Source organism: Budorcas taxicolor, chromosome 7 (genome assembly GCF_023091745.1).
Source record: "Budorcas taxicolor isolate Tak-1 chromosome 7, Takin1.1, whole genome shotgun sequence".
NCBI classification, from domain to species: Eukaryota; Metazoa; Chordata; class Mammalia; order Artiodactyla; family Bovidae; genus Budorcas; species Budorcas taxicolor.
Genome location: NC_068916.1, coordinates 4479759 through 4496933, shown reverse-complemented (window position 1 = coordinate 4496933; position 17175 = coordinate 4479759). Strand labels below are relative to the sequence as shown.

At 56.3% G+C, this 17175-nt stretch overlaps 2 protein-coding genes across 2 annotated transcripts; both read right to left on the bottom strand.

Annotated features, from left to right (window-relative positions):
• Positions 1-1391: 1391 nt before the first annotated feature.
• TRIM11 (tripartite motif containing 11) lies at positions 1392-9636 on the bottom strand. The gene is made up of 6 exons (XM_052643247.1): positions 9021-9636; positions 6786-6881; positions 6117-6347; positions 4326-4348; positions 4139-4239; positions 1392-3644 (listed from the first exon to the last, which is right to left on the bottom strand). Exons 1-6 carry the CDS (start codon positions 9426-9428, stop codon positions 3097-3099), a joined length of 1407 nt encoding a protein of 468 aa, XP_052499207.1. The 5' UTR covers positions 9429-9636; the 3' UTR covers positions 1392-3096.
• Positions 9637-10723: 1087 nt separating this feature from the next.
• On the bottom strand, positions 10724-15701 carry TRIM17 (tripartite motif containing 17). Its single transcript, XM_052644108.1, has 6 exons — positions 15273-15701; positions 13834-13929; positions 13118-13348; positions 11759-11781; positions 11568-11668; positions 10724-11271 (listed from the first exon to the last, which is right to left on the bottom strand). The coding sequence occupies exons 1-6, from the start codon at positions 15699-15701 to the stop codon at positions 10724-10726; spliced, it is 1428 nt and encodes a 475-aa protein (XP_052500068.1).
• Between the last annotated feature and the right edge of the window lie 1474 nt (positions 15702-17175).

Sequence of the window (17175 nt, the reverse complement as noted above, 5' to 3'; positions counted from 1 at the left end):
CACAAGAGTTGGACATGACTTAGCAGCTAACAAGGCAATCCTTATGGTTGTTCTGAAGCCCCAGGAATGGCTGGCACAGGCTACACTGCACTGAATTACTCTGCATTCATCCAGCTTTATTTTCCTCCGGAATGCTCATTGGCTACCCAACTGACAGTCTTACCTCAGCTACTCCTAGTGTAGGAGGTAACTGCTAGTGTCCATCATTTATTGCTAATGTGGGAATCACCAACTGCTGGCACTGACTGCCAGCCTAAGAGCTCCCTGCTAGTGCCAATGTAGACATCTACTGCTAGTGTCGGGGCTGTTAGCCATCACTCACTAGATTTCAGGTCGTGTCCATGAGCCTGCATGTTCTTTGTGGTCTCTCTGAGCCTAGAACATTGGGTGGCACCGCTGGGATGCAGGCATATTTGAAAAGCTGAAAATCAGTCTGCTTGCCAATAGGTGTCAGTGAAGCTCATTTTTTTCCCCCTCTCAACCGGTGGAGGGTAGCAGAATGTCACCCCAAAACATCTCATTTGCTATAGATTATGTATCCAAGCAGATCCTATGGGGCTTTCTCTGGACAGACCCTTTCCCCCTCTGCTGTGGTTCCTCTCTGAAGTAGACAAATAACAGTATCTGATGCATAATCCCTGAATTGTTTTTACAGATGGAAGGAACCACTTGATGATCTGGACCCCTAGACCCACTGGAGCCTAAGGCTGGTTAATATTAGCCACTCGGCTATCTCACCATCAACCAGAGAACTGTGTGCGCGAGCTGATCGCATACCGAGAACCCCCCCCCCCCCCCCCCCCCCCACCGACCTGGCCTTTAAAAATGCCTTGCTGAAACCCTTCAGGGGGAGCTTGGGGTTTTAGAGACCCCTGCCCTCCTTGTATTAGTGCCTTTACAATAAATACTACATACCGAGGGTTAGTGGACTGGCTTTACTGCTCGTTGGCAAGCCAACCCAAGTTTGGTTTGGTAACAATTATTTTGACCTGGAGGCGTTTAAGAAGCAAGTATTAGGTCCCTGCCTTTCCCCTTCTACAAGCAGAACACACATTTTCAGAGCTATCTCTGTCCCCCCTCCACGGGAAAGATCTGCAGACTCTAAATCGTATCAGTTTAGAGATTGAGGGGCTGGGGATCTGCATATAACAAGCCATACTAACTAGCCTTAGCTGCCATCATTTTACTTGCATGCTTTGCCACCCTTGGAAGCCTAAGGCTGCTTTCCCTGTCTTGTCACTTCTCCATAAACATTGTTCTTTGTTGAAGCCGTATCTAAGCCAGAGATCTAACCTGCTGTTCTAAGGTGCCCATTTTCCTGGGGCTTCTTCTATGCATACCTGAGGCATACACGTCAATAAATTTTGTCTGTTATTTTTTATTTAATGGTCTCAGCCAAGAACTCAAAAAGGTTGGGGGAAAATGATTTTTTCTCCCTGACACTTGCGTTCAGCTTTGTTCGAAAGCCAAAGCCATAAGTATCTTGGTGTCCTGGCAGCAGGTCTATGCTCATTCATTAAACCCACGAGGCTGTTCCACAGACCAGGTTTCCAAAAGCCATTGCTGAAGTCCCAAACCTTAAAATCCAAATCTTTCTCCAGGCAGGAACCAAAGAGTATGCTCAGATTTCCAGGAGGAAATGAAGCAGTGGGCCCAGTTACTTGGGAAATCACATGGGAATAATTTTTAGCCAAAAACAAAAACATGGCCAGACCCCTGACTCAACTGGGAAAATACTTCCCCCCGTTGTATGTAATTTGAAGGAACTGCTGTTAAAGATATTCAAAAGTGGTGTATAATAGTCACAATAACAAAAAAGCCCAAGAATGGGAGAATGAGGAAGTAAGTAAATGAAAAAGTACTGGCTACTGAACACAGTGGAATGTAGGAAATGTTTATCAGGTTATCCGTAAAAAGGAAAAAATCCCCACAGTACCCACAGGAAAGAAACACACGTGCTGAGTCCGAGAACATGGAGAGGGTATGTGGGAGTTGCTGTGCTGGGTGGGCAGCATCTGCATCCCTCCCCGAGGGTGGGCCCTCTGGAGGATTCCCCCACTCTCCAACCTTAAGAACATCTGTGAGTTCATTTACTATGAGAATGGCCCTTACAATTAATCAAAATCGAGGGGTGCAGAGACACTGCATCACACCTTCTCGAGAAGGGTGAAGAAGTGTCAAAACTTAAAGCAAAAACGAATCCTGGACTCTGTAAGCCAGGGTTCTCTGTGGCCTCACCCCCGCCCCCAGGCAGGAGTGACATTCTGGGTTCTGAGTTCAGGGATAGCCCCACGGGTCACTGAAGAGACACATTTGAGAGGGCAAGGCCAGCCTGCTCTTCTCAGCGCCACTCAGGTGGAAACTGTGGAGCTTCACACTCACTTCCATGCACTCACAACTCCCAGAACTGAACCTCTACGCTGGGGACCAGGGAAGGACCTTTTCCAGAAGCCCTGGGTGGGCCATGCTCAGGGGGATTTGAGGACATCTGTGTGTCCTAGTTAATCAACCCCTTTATTCGGTGACTCACTTTCCACATCACCTGTCACCTGAAGACTCCGCTGCACCCCCAATTAATCAGAGACAACCACAGACTTCCCCAGCAGTTTGGACCAGACCCCAGGTCAGGTTGGTGGGCTCTGAACCACCTCTTGGCCAAGCAGTCTCACAAGACAGTAGCTTTCTTAAGGGGTGGCCCAGGGTCTGGGGGGGCTCACACTGGAGGCTGAGTAAATTCTACAGGCTCTCGTCTCTTACCCCAGACTGAGGCTGGGCAGGGCAGGCTGCCGAGGCTCCTGGAACCAGAGCTACCAGGGCCCCAGGCTCAGGGTTCCGCAAAGGACTGTGGGTGTGATGCACTGGTGAATGGGGTCTCAGCACCTGACGGCCTTGCAGGGTCCCGGGGAGAGGACAGCCCAGCCTGCACACACTCACCCATGGCTTCCTGGGAGTGGCAGTGGCAGAGTTCAGCTTGCTCCTCGATCTGAGTGGCACTATGGGTGCCTTCCATAGCCCAGAGGACAAGCACCCTCCCCTCGGGTTTTCCAAGCATCTCGCAGACTCAGAAGGCAGGACAAGGGGCTGCGAGAGGCCTGCTCACTGGGGAGCCAGCCCGTCCGCGGGCCCGCCTTTCAGCCTGCAGATGGTCATAGGGGTCGGGCTGCTGGACAGAGGAGAGAACAGGGCCCGCAGGGTCCCCGAGAAGGGCGTCTCAGGAAAGGTATACAAGAGTGACCCATCATTGGCACTGTAGAAGGACAGGTGTCCAGCCTCGTAGTCCAGAAAGATGCCCACACGCCGGGGTGGGTCTCGAAGAGGGGCAAAAGCTCGCTCAGAGGAGTTGTAGTAGCTTCCCAGGAACACCAGGATCCAGAAGCCGTTGCCAGCAAACAGCTCGCCCTTCTCCTTGCGGTTGGCGTTCTCTCTGCAGACACCCAGGGCCCAGCTGGCCCGCTCCCCAACCTCCACCTCCCAGTAGTGGCGGCCCGAGGTCAGGGGCTCCCGGCCCAGCACACAAGGCCCAGGGTCGAACCGCTCGGGGCTGTCAGGCAGGGCCTGCCGCAGGTCCCCGCGCCGCACGCTCCTCCGGTCCTCGGACAGCACCAGCTCAGGGTTGGCTGTGTCAGGATCCAGGGTCATGTCCCCTGCAGACAGAGCAGGGGTCAACCCTCCCAGCTGTCTGCTTCAGATCCCTACACCCTTGCAGTCACAGCTTGTGACTGACCACAAACCGACCACACCCCTTCTCCCACTCAAAAAGATTATGCAACCACTTTGAGTTGTATCTTGGAACATTCTAGAAAGTAGTTCATGCTTCCTTGTGATTCACCCTCCTTTAGAGGACAGAAGGAAATCCTGAGTGCTTTCTGTCTGTGTGTTCCAGGGCAGCAGGCTCCCCAAGCCTGGGGTCCACACAGGTGCTCTGGTATTTCTGCTCTTTCTATATACATCAGCGAAAAGTCTGGACCTGACCTGCTATCTCATCTGCCCAAGGGCCTTGATCTCTCCTAGTTTCTCATCCATGAACTGGGAGCTTGCGTGCTGTTCCACCCCAGACCACCAGCAGAAGCTCAGGACTGGCACTGTCTCCGGTCTGGAGACAGCAGGTGGGACCCCCCGGCCTGTGCACGGCACTCACCTCGGAACCTCCGCAAGGCCTCCACCAGCCCAGGGACCCTGCACACGGTCCTCATCTCCATAGGTACCACCTCGGGAGGCTGCAGCTTCACATCCTGGACTCTGGAGGGGCAGTGCAGATGTCACCCCTGCAGGGGGCCCACCTGAACCCTGCTCCCCCCTCCCTGGGGAGAGGCCGAAGCGCCTACCTGCGCAGGGTGTCCCTGATGTCCTGTGGGAGAGACACACGGCGTTAGCACCCGTCTCCTGGTCTCGGGCCTGCCCTCACCCTGGCCTGGCCCTGCACCAGAGTGCTCCCAAACCTCCTGCATGGGCACACACTTATGTGGTGGGAAACCACCCTGGAGCTGTCCTCAATCAGGCACGAGGTCACTGCAGAGCAGCTCTGGGCGCGTCCAGCCCTGCAGACCCGGCTGCATTCCCTTCACATGCCTGGAGGGCACGGGGATCTGGCTGCCAGCCCCCTCACCCACAGAGCCCTAGGCACCCCTGGGTGCCAGGAGAGGTAGGGTGGGGTCCCACCCTCCAGGGGTTGAAGGCTGTCTCCACCTTAGCCTGGAGCCATGCCTCCATGAGCCGAGCACTTCCTGCGCCCCAGGAGCTAGGCAGCTGGTGGTCTTGTGTCTGCGGCCTGGCCTGCACCGGCTGCCATCCCTCAGTCCCCACTCACAGCTGACCTTCCTGGAAAGGCCTCTCTGCCTGGATGCTCCTCTCTCTTGTGATGATATGTGAGAACAGTTTACTCAAGTGTCATAAAACGATTGTGTCCCCCCAAGTCCAAGGCACTCCCTGCCGCAGGTCTCCTGACCAACACTGTGGGCCAAGGGTCAGCCCACCTGACCTCCTCCACATGCTTCAGTAAACACGGTGCTACCCAGGGCTGCTCTTCCCCCAGCAGAGGCAAAGGGAAGCTCTGGGGTTGGGGCGGGGGGTGGGGGGGAGAATGGGGGGCATCTTTTCTGCAGCCAGCCAGCCAGGTGAACAGGGAACCGAGAGGACGACAAAGACCAGGAGATATGAGCACTTGGGAAGGTAGGGGAGCAGTGGTGAGCAGTGGGGGGGCAGATGGGGTATTAAGGAACAAGCATCAGGGGGCGAAGGGCAGGAAATGCAGCCAGGCCAGCTGAGGTCAGTCCCTCACTGAGAGATCTCAACTGAAACCCCACATTGCATTTCATATAAATCTGCGGTTCTCATCTTACTTCCTGGACCAATCTGTCCTCCCTCTAGAACCTCTGCTTCCTGCAGCTTTCCCAGCACCACTCACTCACCTTTGAGGGCTGCTCCCTATCATCCCCAGCTGCCTGCCCAGCCCCACTTCACTGACCTCTGCTGACTTCCCTCAACCCCCGCCACACACTTGCCCAGGATTCTTCCTGCTTCCCAGGCTGAAAAAATCACTTGTTGGCTCAGCACAGGCCAAAGGAATGTTTTAGCCCCAGGAGGGCAGCCTGAAGCTGGTCCTTAAAGGTTCACTCAGCTCTGAAGCTCCAAGGAGGGTCACCTCCTGCAGGAAGGCCCCTGGACTGCACATGCAGTGTCCTCACTCCCACCTGAGGGCACAAATTGCTGGCGCCAGGAGTGCAGCAGACTCTCAGGGGCAGCACTGGGGCCAGGCAGGAATCATTATGGGAGAGCTGCTGGCTTCTCCCCTCAGCCCAGTGGGCCCAAACCTTCAGAGAGCTGGGCGGTGGTGACCCAGTGGCTCTGGATCCTGGAATGCCACCCACCCTGTGGCCTGGCCAGTCTCCAGGAGGGCTCCCAGGACAGGCACAAATAGCAGCTCAGGCAGCTCAGCACTGCGGTCCACTCTGCATGTTTCCCAGGAAGGTGGCTGGCTATTGACCTGGGAGGTCCAGGCAAGCATCAGGGTAGTCGGTCTCCTCTGCACAATGCTTCCCCCACTCGGCTGCTCTCCCTTCCCACGCCTGGCCTTGCGAGGCCCCACACGCCCACCCCCACAAGGGGTGCCGGCTCACCTGCAGCAGCCCCAGCGCAGGCAGCTGGCAGCGGCCCTCCAGCTCGGCGATCAGCTCGGCCAGCCGGGCGCTCTGCTGTCCGAGGCGGGCCGCGCTCTCCCTCAAGGGGGGTAGCACCTCCAGCTCCTCCTCTTCCAGCCTCTGCAGCAGCAGCTGCTCCTCCTCCACGAGCAGACGGCGCAGCCTCTCAAACTCGGTCAGTACATTCTGCCGCTGGGTCTCCACCATCTTCTGTGGGGGCCGGGGAGGATGGCTGAGGGCCTGGGACCTGGAGCCTCACTAATCCATCTGGGGTCCCCCACACCCACTCCTTCCTGACCCCAAAGCACTGCACCACCAGGGGCACCCAAAAAATCCAGGGGAACTTAGTATCCCCCCAAATCCCAACCTTACCACCCAATACATTCCCAATTGCCATTTCCCCAACCCTCAAAGCCACGATCTGGGATGGCCCCCAGAGCCATCCCTCCCCACCTGGGACCCCCCACGCCTGGCCCTCCCTGATACCCATTCCCAACTGGCAAACCCATGCTGAGTTGGGTTATACACGGGGTCTGGAGCAAGAGCACTGCCTGAGGAGCAGCGTGAGGCTGACTGTGAACAGCAGAGTCCTGTGGTGGGGCCCTCATGCCCCCCACCCCTGCCCATACTGGGCGCCTGGCCACCTGCCTGCCACAGGGAGCAGGTCTCCTCCGCTTGGGCCTGGAACAGCAGCGCATCCTCCATTTGCTTCCGCAGATGCTCCAGGGATTTCTCCAGCTTGCTCTGCAGGGAGGTGAGGCCAGAGTGACTCCAGCCAGGCCAGGCCCCCAGGCTGGCTATCATACATGCTCCCACCTGCTCAACTTCCGCTAAGCCTGAACTCAGCTGGCAGGGACCAGTAGTGGAAACGTGGGTCTGGGACATGGTGAGTCCCGAATTTGCCAGGAGATGCCCTCTTAACTGGTGTGGCCCTTCCAGCACTGTCCTCACAAGCGTGGCTCTCCTGCCACTGCCCTTTGGCTGAATCTCCTTTCTTCTATGTTTCCCACGCCTCCCTCAGCTCAGGGCAACTTTCCCACAACCGCTCTCACTGCGTCACCACCTTCTTTCTTCCAAACCCGTCACTTCTCTCTGCCTGGACTGGGCTTGCTGGATTTCAGCTGACTAGAACACATGGCGGGACGGGCTACATTTGGATCCAGTTTCTTGGTCCTGATTTCAGGCCTATGCCTGACACTGCCTTCAACCTTGCTTATGACACATCCGGCACCTTGTAACGCCAGAAGGCTTAAAGGCCTATCACAGGAGTGACCACGGCGGCGCTCGTGGGGTTTCCACTGTTCTATCCATGTTCTAGACACACCAGGGCCCCGAGAGGCTGCGCTTTGTAAAGTCAGCGCTTCTGGGCTGTGCAGATACTGGCCAGAGCCCTCTGCTGGGCACCTTCCCCAGCACTAAGAGCAACCACTGGAACAGGGAAGGGGATTGGGTCATGGCATCCCAGAACACGACACTACGGCGTCTACAGTACTTAGAGCTGAGGTGACGGAGAAACAGCAGAGCTCTCTGCTCTCCTCCTTTCGGCATTTTCCGAGAGAAAGGTGCGTATCCTTTACCAGGAAGGGGAGAGCACTCACCACCCAGAGGCAAGCTGTTGACACAGATGAGTCTACCTGTTCATCTCTGTCACTCTAATTTGCAAGCCTGAGTTGCAGAACCTGATATGCTAGAGGGAAAGGCTTTTCCTGCCCTGAGACAGGGAGGGTTACGTGCTACCATGGGTCAGCTGGAAGAGGCCTCGAGAGAACTACTGGTCAGCCTCTGCTCTTCCAGTCCCTGTCCACACCCTGACCAGGATCCTCAGCGACAGGACTGCAAGACTCATGTAAGGAGTGGGTGTTCAAGTGTGCAAGAAGGTGTTAGGACAAGTCCGGTGATGTGGGTTCGGCATAGGTTTATTCTGTTGTCCCAGAGGCTTATTCTATGATAGAGATAGAATAGCAGTCCTAACACTGGCTAAACTGTGTGCCTGAGGCACCTCAGCAGCAGACAGTACTGGCCACAAAGAGAAATGAAAATCACAGTCAAAACGTTTGAAAGATATCACCCACAGACTTTATACTTTGGGTTTCAGAAGCAAACCCGCCCACAGACCAGGGAGGTAGCAGGCAGCTGCCAGTTAAGTGTCTGTCCTGAGGCTCTTGGCAGAGGAGAGTGCTGGTGTTAAGTTTGGATTTTAAGAAATACATTTCCGTAACAGAGAAATAAGGCTTCTCCGCCTGGGCTCACAGCAGGGCTGAGCCCTGCCTTGTCTGCTGGCAGAGTATCCAAACAGCAAACACTGGTGGGCTCTGGCTCCCAGAGGAAGGGCTCCATCCTAAGTTGATCCCAGCCTGGGGCTCTCCAGCAGCTTCCTGGCTGCCTTCCCATCTGGCCTAATCAGAACCTCAGCACTGGCGTGGGCCCCACAACCCTGCTCTGCCCACCAACCTCTGGGAACTCAAGAGTCCACATCCATGCACGTCCATCTGGGACCAGCCACCTCTCAGGTTCCCTTCCCACTTTTCTCCTACTCTCGGCTCCGTCTCTGCCAGTGGTCAGTCAAAACTGCCCAGTCCCCTACCCGGACAGCCCTCCCACCGCCTCTCTGGGACCTAGACTTCAGAACGCTCGTCCCCTCCCCGCCCTCTCCCGCCACGCCCGGGTTCCTAGGCCAGCGCCTCACTGGTGGGCGGTGCCCCAACCCCCTAGGATGCTGGTTTGGTACAGGATGCACCCCCGTTACACACCCCCGAGACCCGGGGCAGGCTGGAACCTGAGCCGGCGACATCGGACAGGATGCGCTCCAACCAGGCCCGGGCCCCCGCCCCGCGCCGCGGCTACCCCTTGCCAAGCCGTGCTCTGCCCGGGGCCTGCCCACACCTTAAGGTCTTCGGCCGCGTCCTGCAGCGGGCGCACACGGTGCGCCCAGTGCTCCCCTGAACGCTCGCAGGCCGCGCACAGGAGGCGCAGCTCGTCGCCGCAGAAGGCGGCCAGCGGCTCGCGGTGCGCTGCGCACACTCCCTGCGGAACAGGGGACGGCGGGTGCAGGCGCCGCGCCATCTCGGCCATCTTGGCGAGCGGGCGGTTGGGTCGCAGGTTCCTCTGCGGGAACAGCTCGCGGCACTCGGGGCAGGCGTACGGGCCCTCGGGCTGGCCCCAGCAGCGCCGGATGCACTCGCGGCAGAAGTTGTGGCCGCAGTCGGTCATCACTGGATCCGTGAAGTAGTCGAGGCAGATGGCGCAGGTGGCCTCCTCTTGGAGGTTGGTCGACAGGTCGGGGGCGGCCATGGCCCCGATGGAACGGACGAGGGCCGCGTTCTCCGCCGGGTCGGCGGCCGCTGCCGGGACTCTGCGGAGGGGTTGGGGACGCGCGGTGCAGGGGGATTCGGGGAGCTTCGGGGCGCAGGGTCTCCGGGGTCCGAGGCCTCTCGATTCCGAGGATGCGGAGGGTACGGCTCCGGGACTGCGGCGACTCCAGGCAGGTAGGGCCTAGGGATCCCGTTTGCAGGCAGGAAGGGACACTCAGCAGCAGCGGAAGCAGGAAGCAGCTTTTTTCCCTTCTGGAACCACCCACTGTAGCTCCGGATTGGCCGTGGTCTGTCACGCGGCCTCCAGCGGCACCCAACTGGAGGCTGCTCACCCACTGACCTCGCGTCGCCGCCGCCACCTGCGTGCCAGTTCGCGGCTGTCTCTAGGGCGCTGCGGCTTTGCCGCACCTGCTGTCTCCCTCGGACCTCGGGGAACGTGAGGCTTAGGGGCCGGGGCCGCTCTGCACGGGCGCTGGGCTCTCCGCAATGCGCGGAGGCGGCGAGGACAAGGGGAAGCCGAGGCTGTGCCGGGGAGCTCCAAGTCGTTCCCCGTGCGCTCCTGGGTCCTCAAGTCCCCGGGCTGGGAACGATCAGAACTTATGGTGTCGGGGTCTCAGCCCACTGGGACTACTGGCCTTGTTGGGGGTCAGAGTAGATTGGCCAGAATTCTGGGGTTCTGGCCACTGTTCCCCAGTTGTTAATGCGTCTGCAGTTACGGGGGTCGGATGGGCAGTGGCCAGTGAGTTAAAGGAAGGGACCGTCTGATCCTACCCTGAATTTTGCCCCTACTGCAAAGGTGGGCGGCTCTGAGGCTTGTAGGAATTCAGCTTGAAAAGTCCCTTCACTTTTCTGTTTTCCCCCTGTGAAGGACCCAGATATGGAATTTGCTGAGGACAAAGAAGGTAGACACTTGAGGCCTTGGCTCTACATATAAAAACCTGAGCCACTGAGCCACCAGTGAATGGCAATATCTCTAAGTGTAGAGCAGGGGACATGGCTAAAGAAAACACCACACTGTGCCTCGTACATATACGTGTATGTATTTAGAAACTAACCCACTGTGAAAGTTTTCTGTATGAAGCGTCTGTAAGCATTGACTCTTAATGTTTAACTGCTTTAATCATGATTATATTTCCACTTTGTAAAACCAGCCTGCACAGCCGATGGCTTGCAAATGCCTCATTCGCGATAAGCTGGGCAGGTGGGCCTTGCTGAGTGGGACCACCTCACCTTCTGGAGAAAGGAGGGTTGCCCAGGCTCCACCAGCCTGCGCCCCTATCCCTTCACCCACAGAGTCACTGTAGAGATGACCATCTGGCCTGATTTGGGGGCCCCAAGGCAGAAGAAGGGCTGCAGGGGGCCAGGGAAGGCAGGCTGAGAGTAGGTATGCAGGTGGGACCCGTCGTTCACGTTGTAGAAGGACAGCTCTCCAGCTTCAAAATCCAGGAAGATGCCCACGTGGCTCGGAGGCTCGACCAGTGTGGCGGGAGTTGGGGGAACTGCGGCAGGTGTGTACCTCTTTCCCTTGCATAGCTGCACCACCCAGAACCCATTTTCTGGGGACTTGGGGACCCTGTTCCTCCGGCTCACATTGTCCCTGCACACGCCCAGGGCCCACAGTGCGTCACGGGTGAGGTTCATGCCCACCTCCCAGTAGTGCCTCCCTGAGGAGAAGGCCTCTTGGCCAACCGCACAGGGATAGGCGAGGAACCTGTCCTTGCCACGGGGCGTGCCATCCATCGGGGTGCTCAGGTAGCGCCTCTGGCGGCTCTCATACAAGAGGAGGTAGGGGTATGCCGTGGAGGGGTCGGGCACCACGTCCTCTGGAGACAGGCCCAGGGTGGAGAGGAAAGGGGGACCTTTCAGGGTCAGTGTGGGGAGGGCAAGGCCCTAGCAGGGACCGTTCATCCTAACCCCCACCCGGGCCTCCCTTTGGCTGAGTTCAGCTGTGAACCTGGAGTTAACTGCGTGATCCTATATCCCAACTGTGGTTATTGGCAGTGCCAAGGAGATGGGGCTGGGGTACCATTTGGGGAACCCCTCTCCTGTTGGTGGCTCTTGCTTTGAGTGGACTGAGAGCAGGGTGGGGCATTGCCAAGAGCCCCTGGGCCCCACTTACCTTGGAAACTCTTGAGGACCTCTATCTGCCCTGGGACCCTACAGATGGTCTTCAGCATGACGGAGGTAGTCTCTGGGTACTGCACACTCAGGCTGTTCTTCCTCCAGCGGATACAGGTCTCACTGTTCCCTCCGGCCACACTTACAGTCCTCCCTGCACCCATCACCACCCCCACCGCAGGTGGTACGTACCTGCTGAGGAGGTCTTTCATATCCTTCAAAAGACATGGAAGAAAGCAGAGAGACTGGCAGGGTCTGTGGTGTTCCCAAGCACCCCATGCTGACATTTGGCCAGAAGAGCTAGAAAGGCTTTATGTGTTGCGGTAGCCCCATTTCCAGTTTCTAGAGAATAATCCTGTCTTGGCTATGCACAGTATCATTTACCTGACTTGCCCAGGCCTCCTCTTCCCCATCACAATGAATGAGGACCCAGGGAAGCTGTCCAGCTCATGACACACCATGAAGGCCTCTATGGGCCTCGGGCCTTGAGTGGGTCAGGAGTCAGTGTCGTGGGTTGCAAACAGATTACATTATGATATAAGGCAAAGTATTCTCCCAAAGGTAGAGAGAGTGTATCATCTGTTGTTAACCCCAGGACACTTATTGGCAACAACACCCACAGGATGCTGGGATAGCAGGCATAAAACTGACTGACCCAGGCATACTGGGAGACCTAGATACCCTGCGTGTGGCATTTGCTTCAGCTGTACAAACACATTCCTGCGAATATGTGTATAATGAGTCGCAATGTGAAATGTGTTTTTTTGCTGTGGAGCCCCTCGCTCTGCACATTTGAACCAGTTGCCCACTTTTCAGCCAATATGAACTGCCCCTTCCAGGGCCTCAGTGTGCAGGCCCATCCCTGCTAGGGCAGCTGCGCCCTCTCCCAACTTCCACAGCTGGCAGGCGCGATCGTGCGACTTGCTCTTGCCTGTGAAGTCACCAGTGCCTCTCTGGGGCCAATCGTTGTGTGGACAACAGCTGCCCTCAAGCCACATCCCTAGGCTACGAAGGGGATAAACACAGCCCAATAGGACTGAAGCCTGTTGTGGGCTGAATCGGCTCCCTCCCCACATTCATCTATTGTGGAGCTCAAACCCCGCAGCACCTCAGTATGAGTGTATCTGGAGGTAAGGCCTTAAAGATGTGATTATGATAAAATCAGATCATTAGGGGGGGGCTGTAATCCAATCTGACAGTGTCTTTATAAGAGGAGGCTATCAGGGCGTAGACTGTATACAGAGGAATGAGTATGTGAGGACTCAGGAAGAATATGGCTTATAAGCCAAGGAGAGGTCTCAGGAGAAACCAGCTGTGTCCACAACTTGAGCTCAGACTTCCAGCCTTCAGGAGTGTGAGAAAGAAATGTGTGTTGTTTAAACCACCTGGCCTGTGGTATTTGTTACGCAGCCTGAGCTGATTGAGACAGAGCCTTCCCCGTTGGCCTGAATCTGTTGCCGCAGGTCAGCCCCCCCTGACTGTACCTGAGCCAGAGCTCAAGTCCCCATCCACCCCCACCCCCCAGCCAGGCACACCGGCGTGCCGCCTCACCTGCAGCATCTGGAGCGGTGTGCGCGCGTTTCTGTCCTCCAGCTGCAGGAGCAGCCTCTCTAAGGAGTGACTCTGCTCCTTCAGGGAGGCTGTGCTCTGCTGCAGCTTTGCCACTGTCTCCTCCTCCTCCTTTTTCAGGGCCTGGAGCAGGCGCTGCTTCTCCTCCATCAGGAAGAGACCCGTCTTCTCAAACTCGACCATGATGCGCTCCCTCCGCTCCTTCACCTTCTCCTGCATGGGGGTGGGTGGGCTCCTGGAGGTGAGCCCCACCCAGGGGCCCACCACCCCTAGTACCTGCTTTCACACCAGCTTGGAAGGGCTGCTCTGGCAACAATGGCATATCTCCCCTGGATCCCAGTGACCCACAGAAAACCAGCCAAGCAGGCGCGGCTGGGAGCCAGGGATCACACAGAGGCCCCCCCTGAACGTCACTGGGGCATAATTTTACTCCAAGCCCTAAATGGCAACGTCCAAGTGCCTGTGTGCTCTTGCTCGCTGCATCTTTCAAACGGCCAGCCTGTGCTGAGGGCACCGTTCTCAGTCCTGATTTGGCAGGAATTCTGTGAAAATCATTGCCGTTCTGGGGCCCTGTGTTCTCGTCCACACAGGACAGTGATCTCCCCCTCAAGGGGCTTCACAGGTCGGGAGGCCTGTGGGGGCCGGCCGGGCCTTCCCCGCCCTGCCTGGCTGCCGCGTGTGGTGGCCCTGGCACCTACCTGCCACTCGGCCAAGGTCTGTTCCTCCTTGGCTTGCAGCTCTTCTGTCTTCATCATCTCCTCTCGAAGGTGCTCCATGTCCTCCTCCAGCTTCAACTGTGGTGCACCCAAACCATGGAATGTGGGGGTCAGTGGGCCCCCTGCATGCCACACATCCAAACAGTGCCCTCTGAAGCTGCATCCACCCTAAACCATCCTAATGGGGTGCAAGGGATGGAAATATGCCACCCCCAACCCCCAAATCTGTCCCTTTGGCAGAAGGATTATTTTGAGCTGGATGCAGAAAGATGCCTTCCAGGAGCTCCCATTGTCTGACCAGAAGCATCTCACTGGGGATAGTTTGTGCCCACGAAGAAGATGGCAAGTTGGTGTCAAGATGAACCTACACAAAAAACCCCTATCTTTCTTTACTTTCTCTCTCTGTCTATATATATTTCTGCTATCACCTGAATGTTTGTGTCCCTCCGACATCCAAATTCATATACGGAAGCCCTAACTCCTGATGTGATGGCAGAGATGGGGCCTTTGGGAGGCGACGAGATCGTGGCAGTAGGACCCACATGAATGGGCTTAGTGCCATTATAAAAGAGACCCGAGAGAGGATGGCGAGACGCTGGCCGTGTGCGCACCAGAAAGGGACTCTCACCTGACTGTGCTCATCTCCAACGTCAGCCTCCAACTGTGAGCAATTGCTGTTATAAGCCACCCAGTCTGTGGAATTCTGTTACTGAGACACTTTCCCGCAGTCTGCCACCCTTGGGAGCCTGCAACTTTTACCTTTGTCCTGTTGCTTTTCTCCAAATGTACTGTTCTTTGTTAAGATGCTATATAAGCCCAAGTTCTAATTGACTTTTTTTTTTTAAACTGTTGCTGCAGTTTCTCCCAAGTGACTGGCATAGCAGGCAGGCATATGTTAGTAAACAGTTTGCCTTTCTCTTCAATTTGCCTTTGCTCAGTCTAATTCATGGGCCCCCAGCCACAGAGCCTCAGATGGATGGAGGGAAAAGGCTCCCCTCCCCCTGCCTGTCGAGGGGTTGCCTGGTTTGCCCACCCAGATGGCTGCACAAGGACCAGGGAGTGTGGCTGGGGCTGGGTGGGGACTTGGTCAGTCTGGACTCCTGCATAATCATAGAGGTGACCCGAGATGGCATGGCCCCCAGCCTGCTTTGTGTTGGAGTAAGGGAGAAGGAAATGGCAACCCATTCCAGTGTTGTTGCCTGGAGAATCCCAGGGACGGGGGAGCCTGGTGGGCTGCCGTCTATGGGGTCGCACAGAGTCGGACACGACTGAAGTGACTTAGCAGCAAGGAAACACTTCCACTGTGTGGTCCTGCATATGGGGCATTTGTTACAGCAGCCGTTCTCTGCTAATACCCTCCTTGACACGTACGCATACTTGGGCACCCTTGTCCCCTGTCCTGGCCCCCAGCCAGAACCCACCTTGTACGCTTGCACGGCCTCCTCGATAGGGACCACCCTGTGGGGCCGGTGCTCCTGGGACTCCCTGCAGATGAGGCAGATGGGCCTCTGGTCATCCTCGCAGAAGAGTTTGAGCAGCTCTCGGTGCACCGGGCACAGGTCCCTGCTCTGCGGGCTGGGGTGCTGCCGCACCATCTCGGCCACTTTGGTCAGCAGACGGTTGGGCCGCAGGTTCCTCTGGGGGGACAGCTCGCGGCACTCAGGGCAGGGAAAGGAGCCCTTCCGCTTTCTCCTCTTTTTCTGGCCTTTGGCCTTCTCCCAGGTCAGCTGGATGCACTCTCGGCAGAAATTGTGACCGCAGGTGGTCATCACGGGGTCTGTGAAGTAGTCAAGACAGATGGAGCACGTGGCCTCCTCCTGCAGCTTTCTGGCAAGTTCCACAGCATCCATGGTGCCTGGGGAAGGAATAGAGTGTCCTGCCACACCCTCTGCCTGGAGCCCTGAGCTCTTCAATAGCACTCTCTTGGCCTCCTTTTGAAGATGGGAGTCTGAACCTGGGGTTTTAGGGTACCCTGACTCACCTTCCATAAGGGGCATAGATGTCTCTCTCGAAGCTGACAAAGACCCTCTCCTTCAGCAAACCCCAGCCAGCTTCCCCTGAGCTGGAGGCTTGTTTCTGGCTGGCCCCACCCAGTTCCACAGTCCTCGGGCTGAGATATGTGACCTAGTTCCTCATCCCCCACCTATAATGAATTGATGTCCTTGACCCTCCTTGAGCAAGAATCCTCTTAGGCCTGTTTAGCAATAAGCCCCCTCCTCAGAGCACCTCTGGGTGATTTTCCATCAGTGACCACCACCACTCCGCTCCTTGGCTACAGATCTGCAGCCGTCTCAGCTGCATTCCAGAGATGGCACTGCAACAATCTTGAATAGTCTTGCTTACTGTTTTAACAAGCACATAGGTTTCTCTTGAACAGAACTCCGCAGAACAAAGGAAAAAGGGAGTTTAAGAGGAAACATCTCTCTCATTAGGGAGCAGGGTTGACAGAGTTTCTCTCTTTAACCAACACTTGCTCAGGCTCCAGAATTTTCCAACCAAGCCTTGGACTTACATGTTTGTCTCTACCCTGCTCAAGTTTAGCAGAAATCCTGCTGCTGCTGCTGCTGCTGCTAAGTCGCTTCAGTCATGTCCGACTCTGTGCGACCCCATAGACAGCGGCCCACCAGGCTCCCCCGTCCCTGGGATTCTCCAGGCAGGAACACTGGAGTGGGTTGCCATTTCCTTCTCCAATGCATGAAAGTGAGAAGTGAAAGTGAAGTCACTCAGTCGTGTCCAACTAGTAGCGACCCCATGGACTGCAGCCTACCAGGCTCCTCTGTCCATGGGGTTTTCCAGGCAAGAGTACTGGAGTGGGGTGCCATTGCCTTCTCCAGAAATCCTGCTAGGTGGGTTTAACCAGAACCCTCCCTCCCCACCACTCACTGCTACTAAGATGTTTCCTCCTAGTAACTTCTTGTAACTGACCCTACCCTACTCCTTAAAAATCCCCACTGGCCCATGTTGTATTCAGAACTGAACTTCACAATTCTATATAGAAGGTCTAGTTCTATACAGAAACCCAGTTTCAATGAGACCCCAGTTTCTATGTTAATGTTTCTTCCTATTCCAATAGTCCCAAATAAAACCTGTTTTTACCCCTGTACCATCCAGCTCTGATTTTCCTTGACAAGGTGAAGTGCAGAAAAGATAAAGGAGGGCCATTACACGCACACATGCTCACACACATGCACCAGAACACACATGTACACGTGCATGCATGTTTGGACACTGGCACATACAAGGAAAGGCACACGCAGAGGCACCTAGACCCGTGCACCAACATCTGAACACAAACACACATGCACACACACTCTGGGTTGGAAT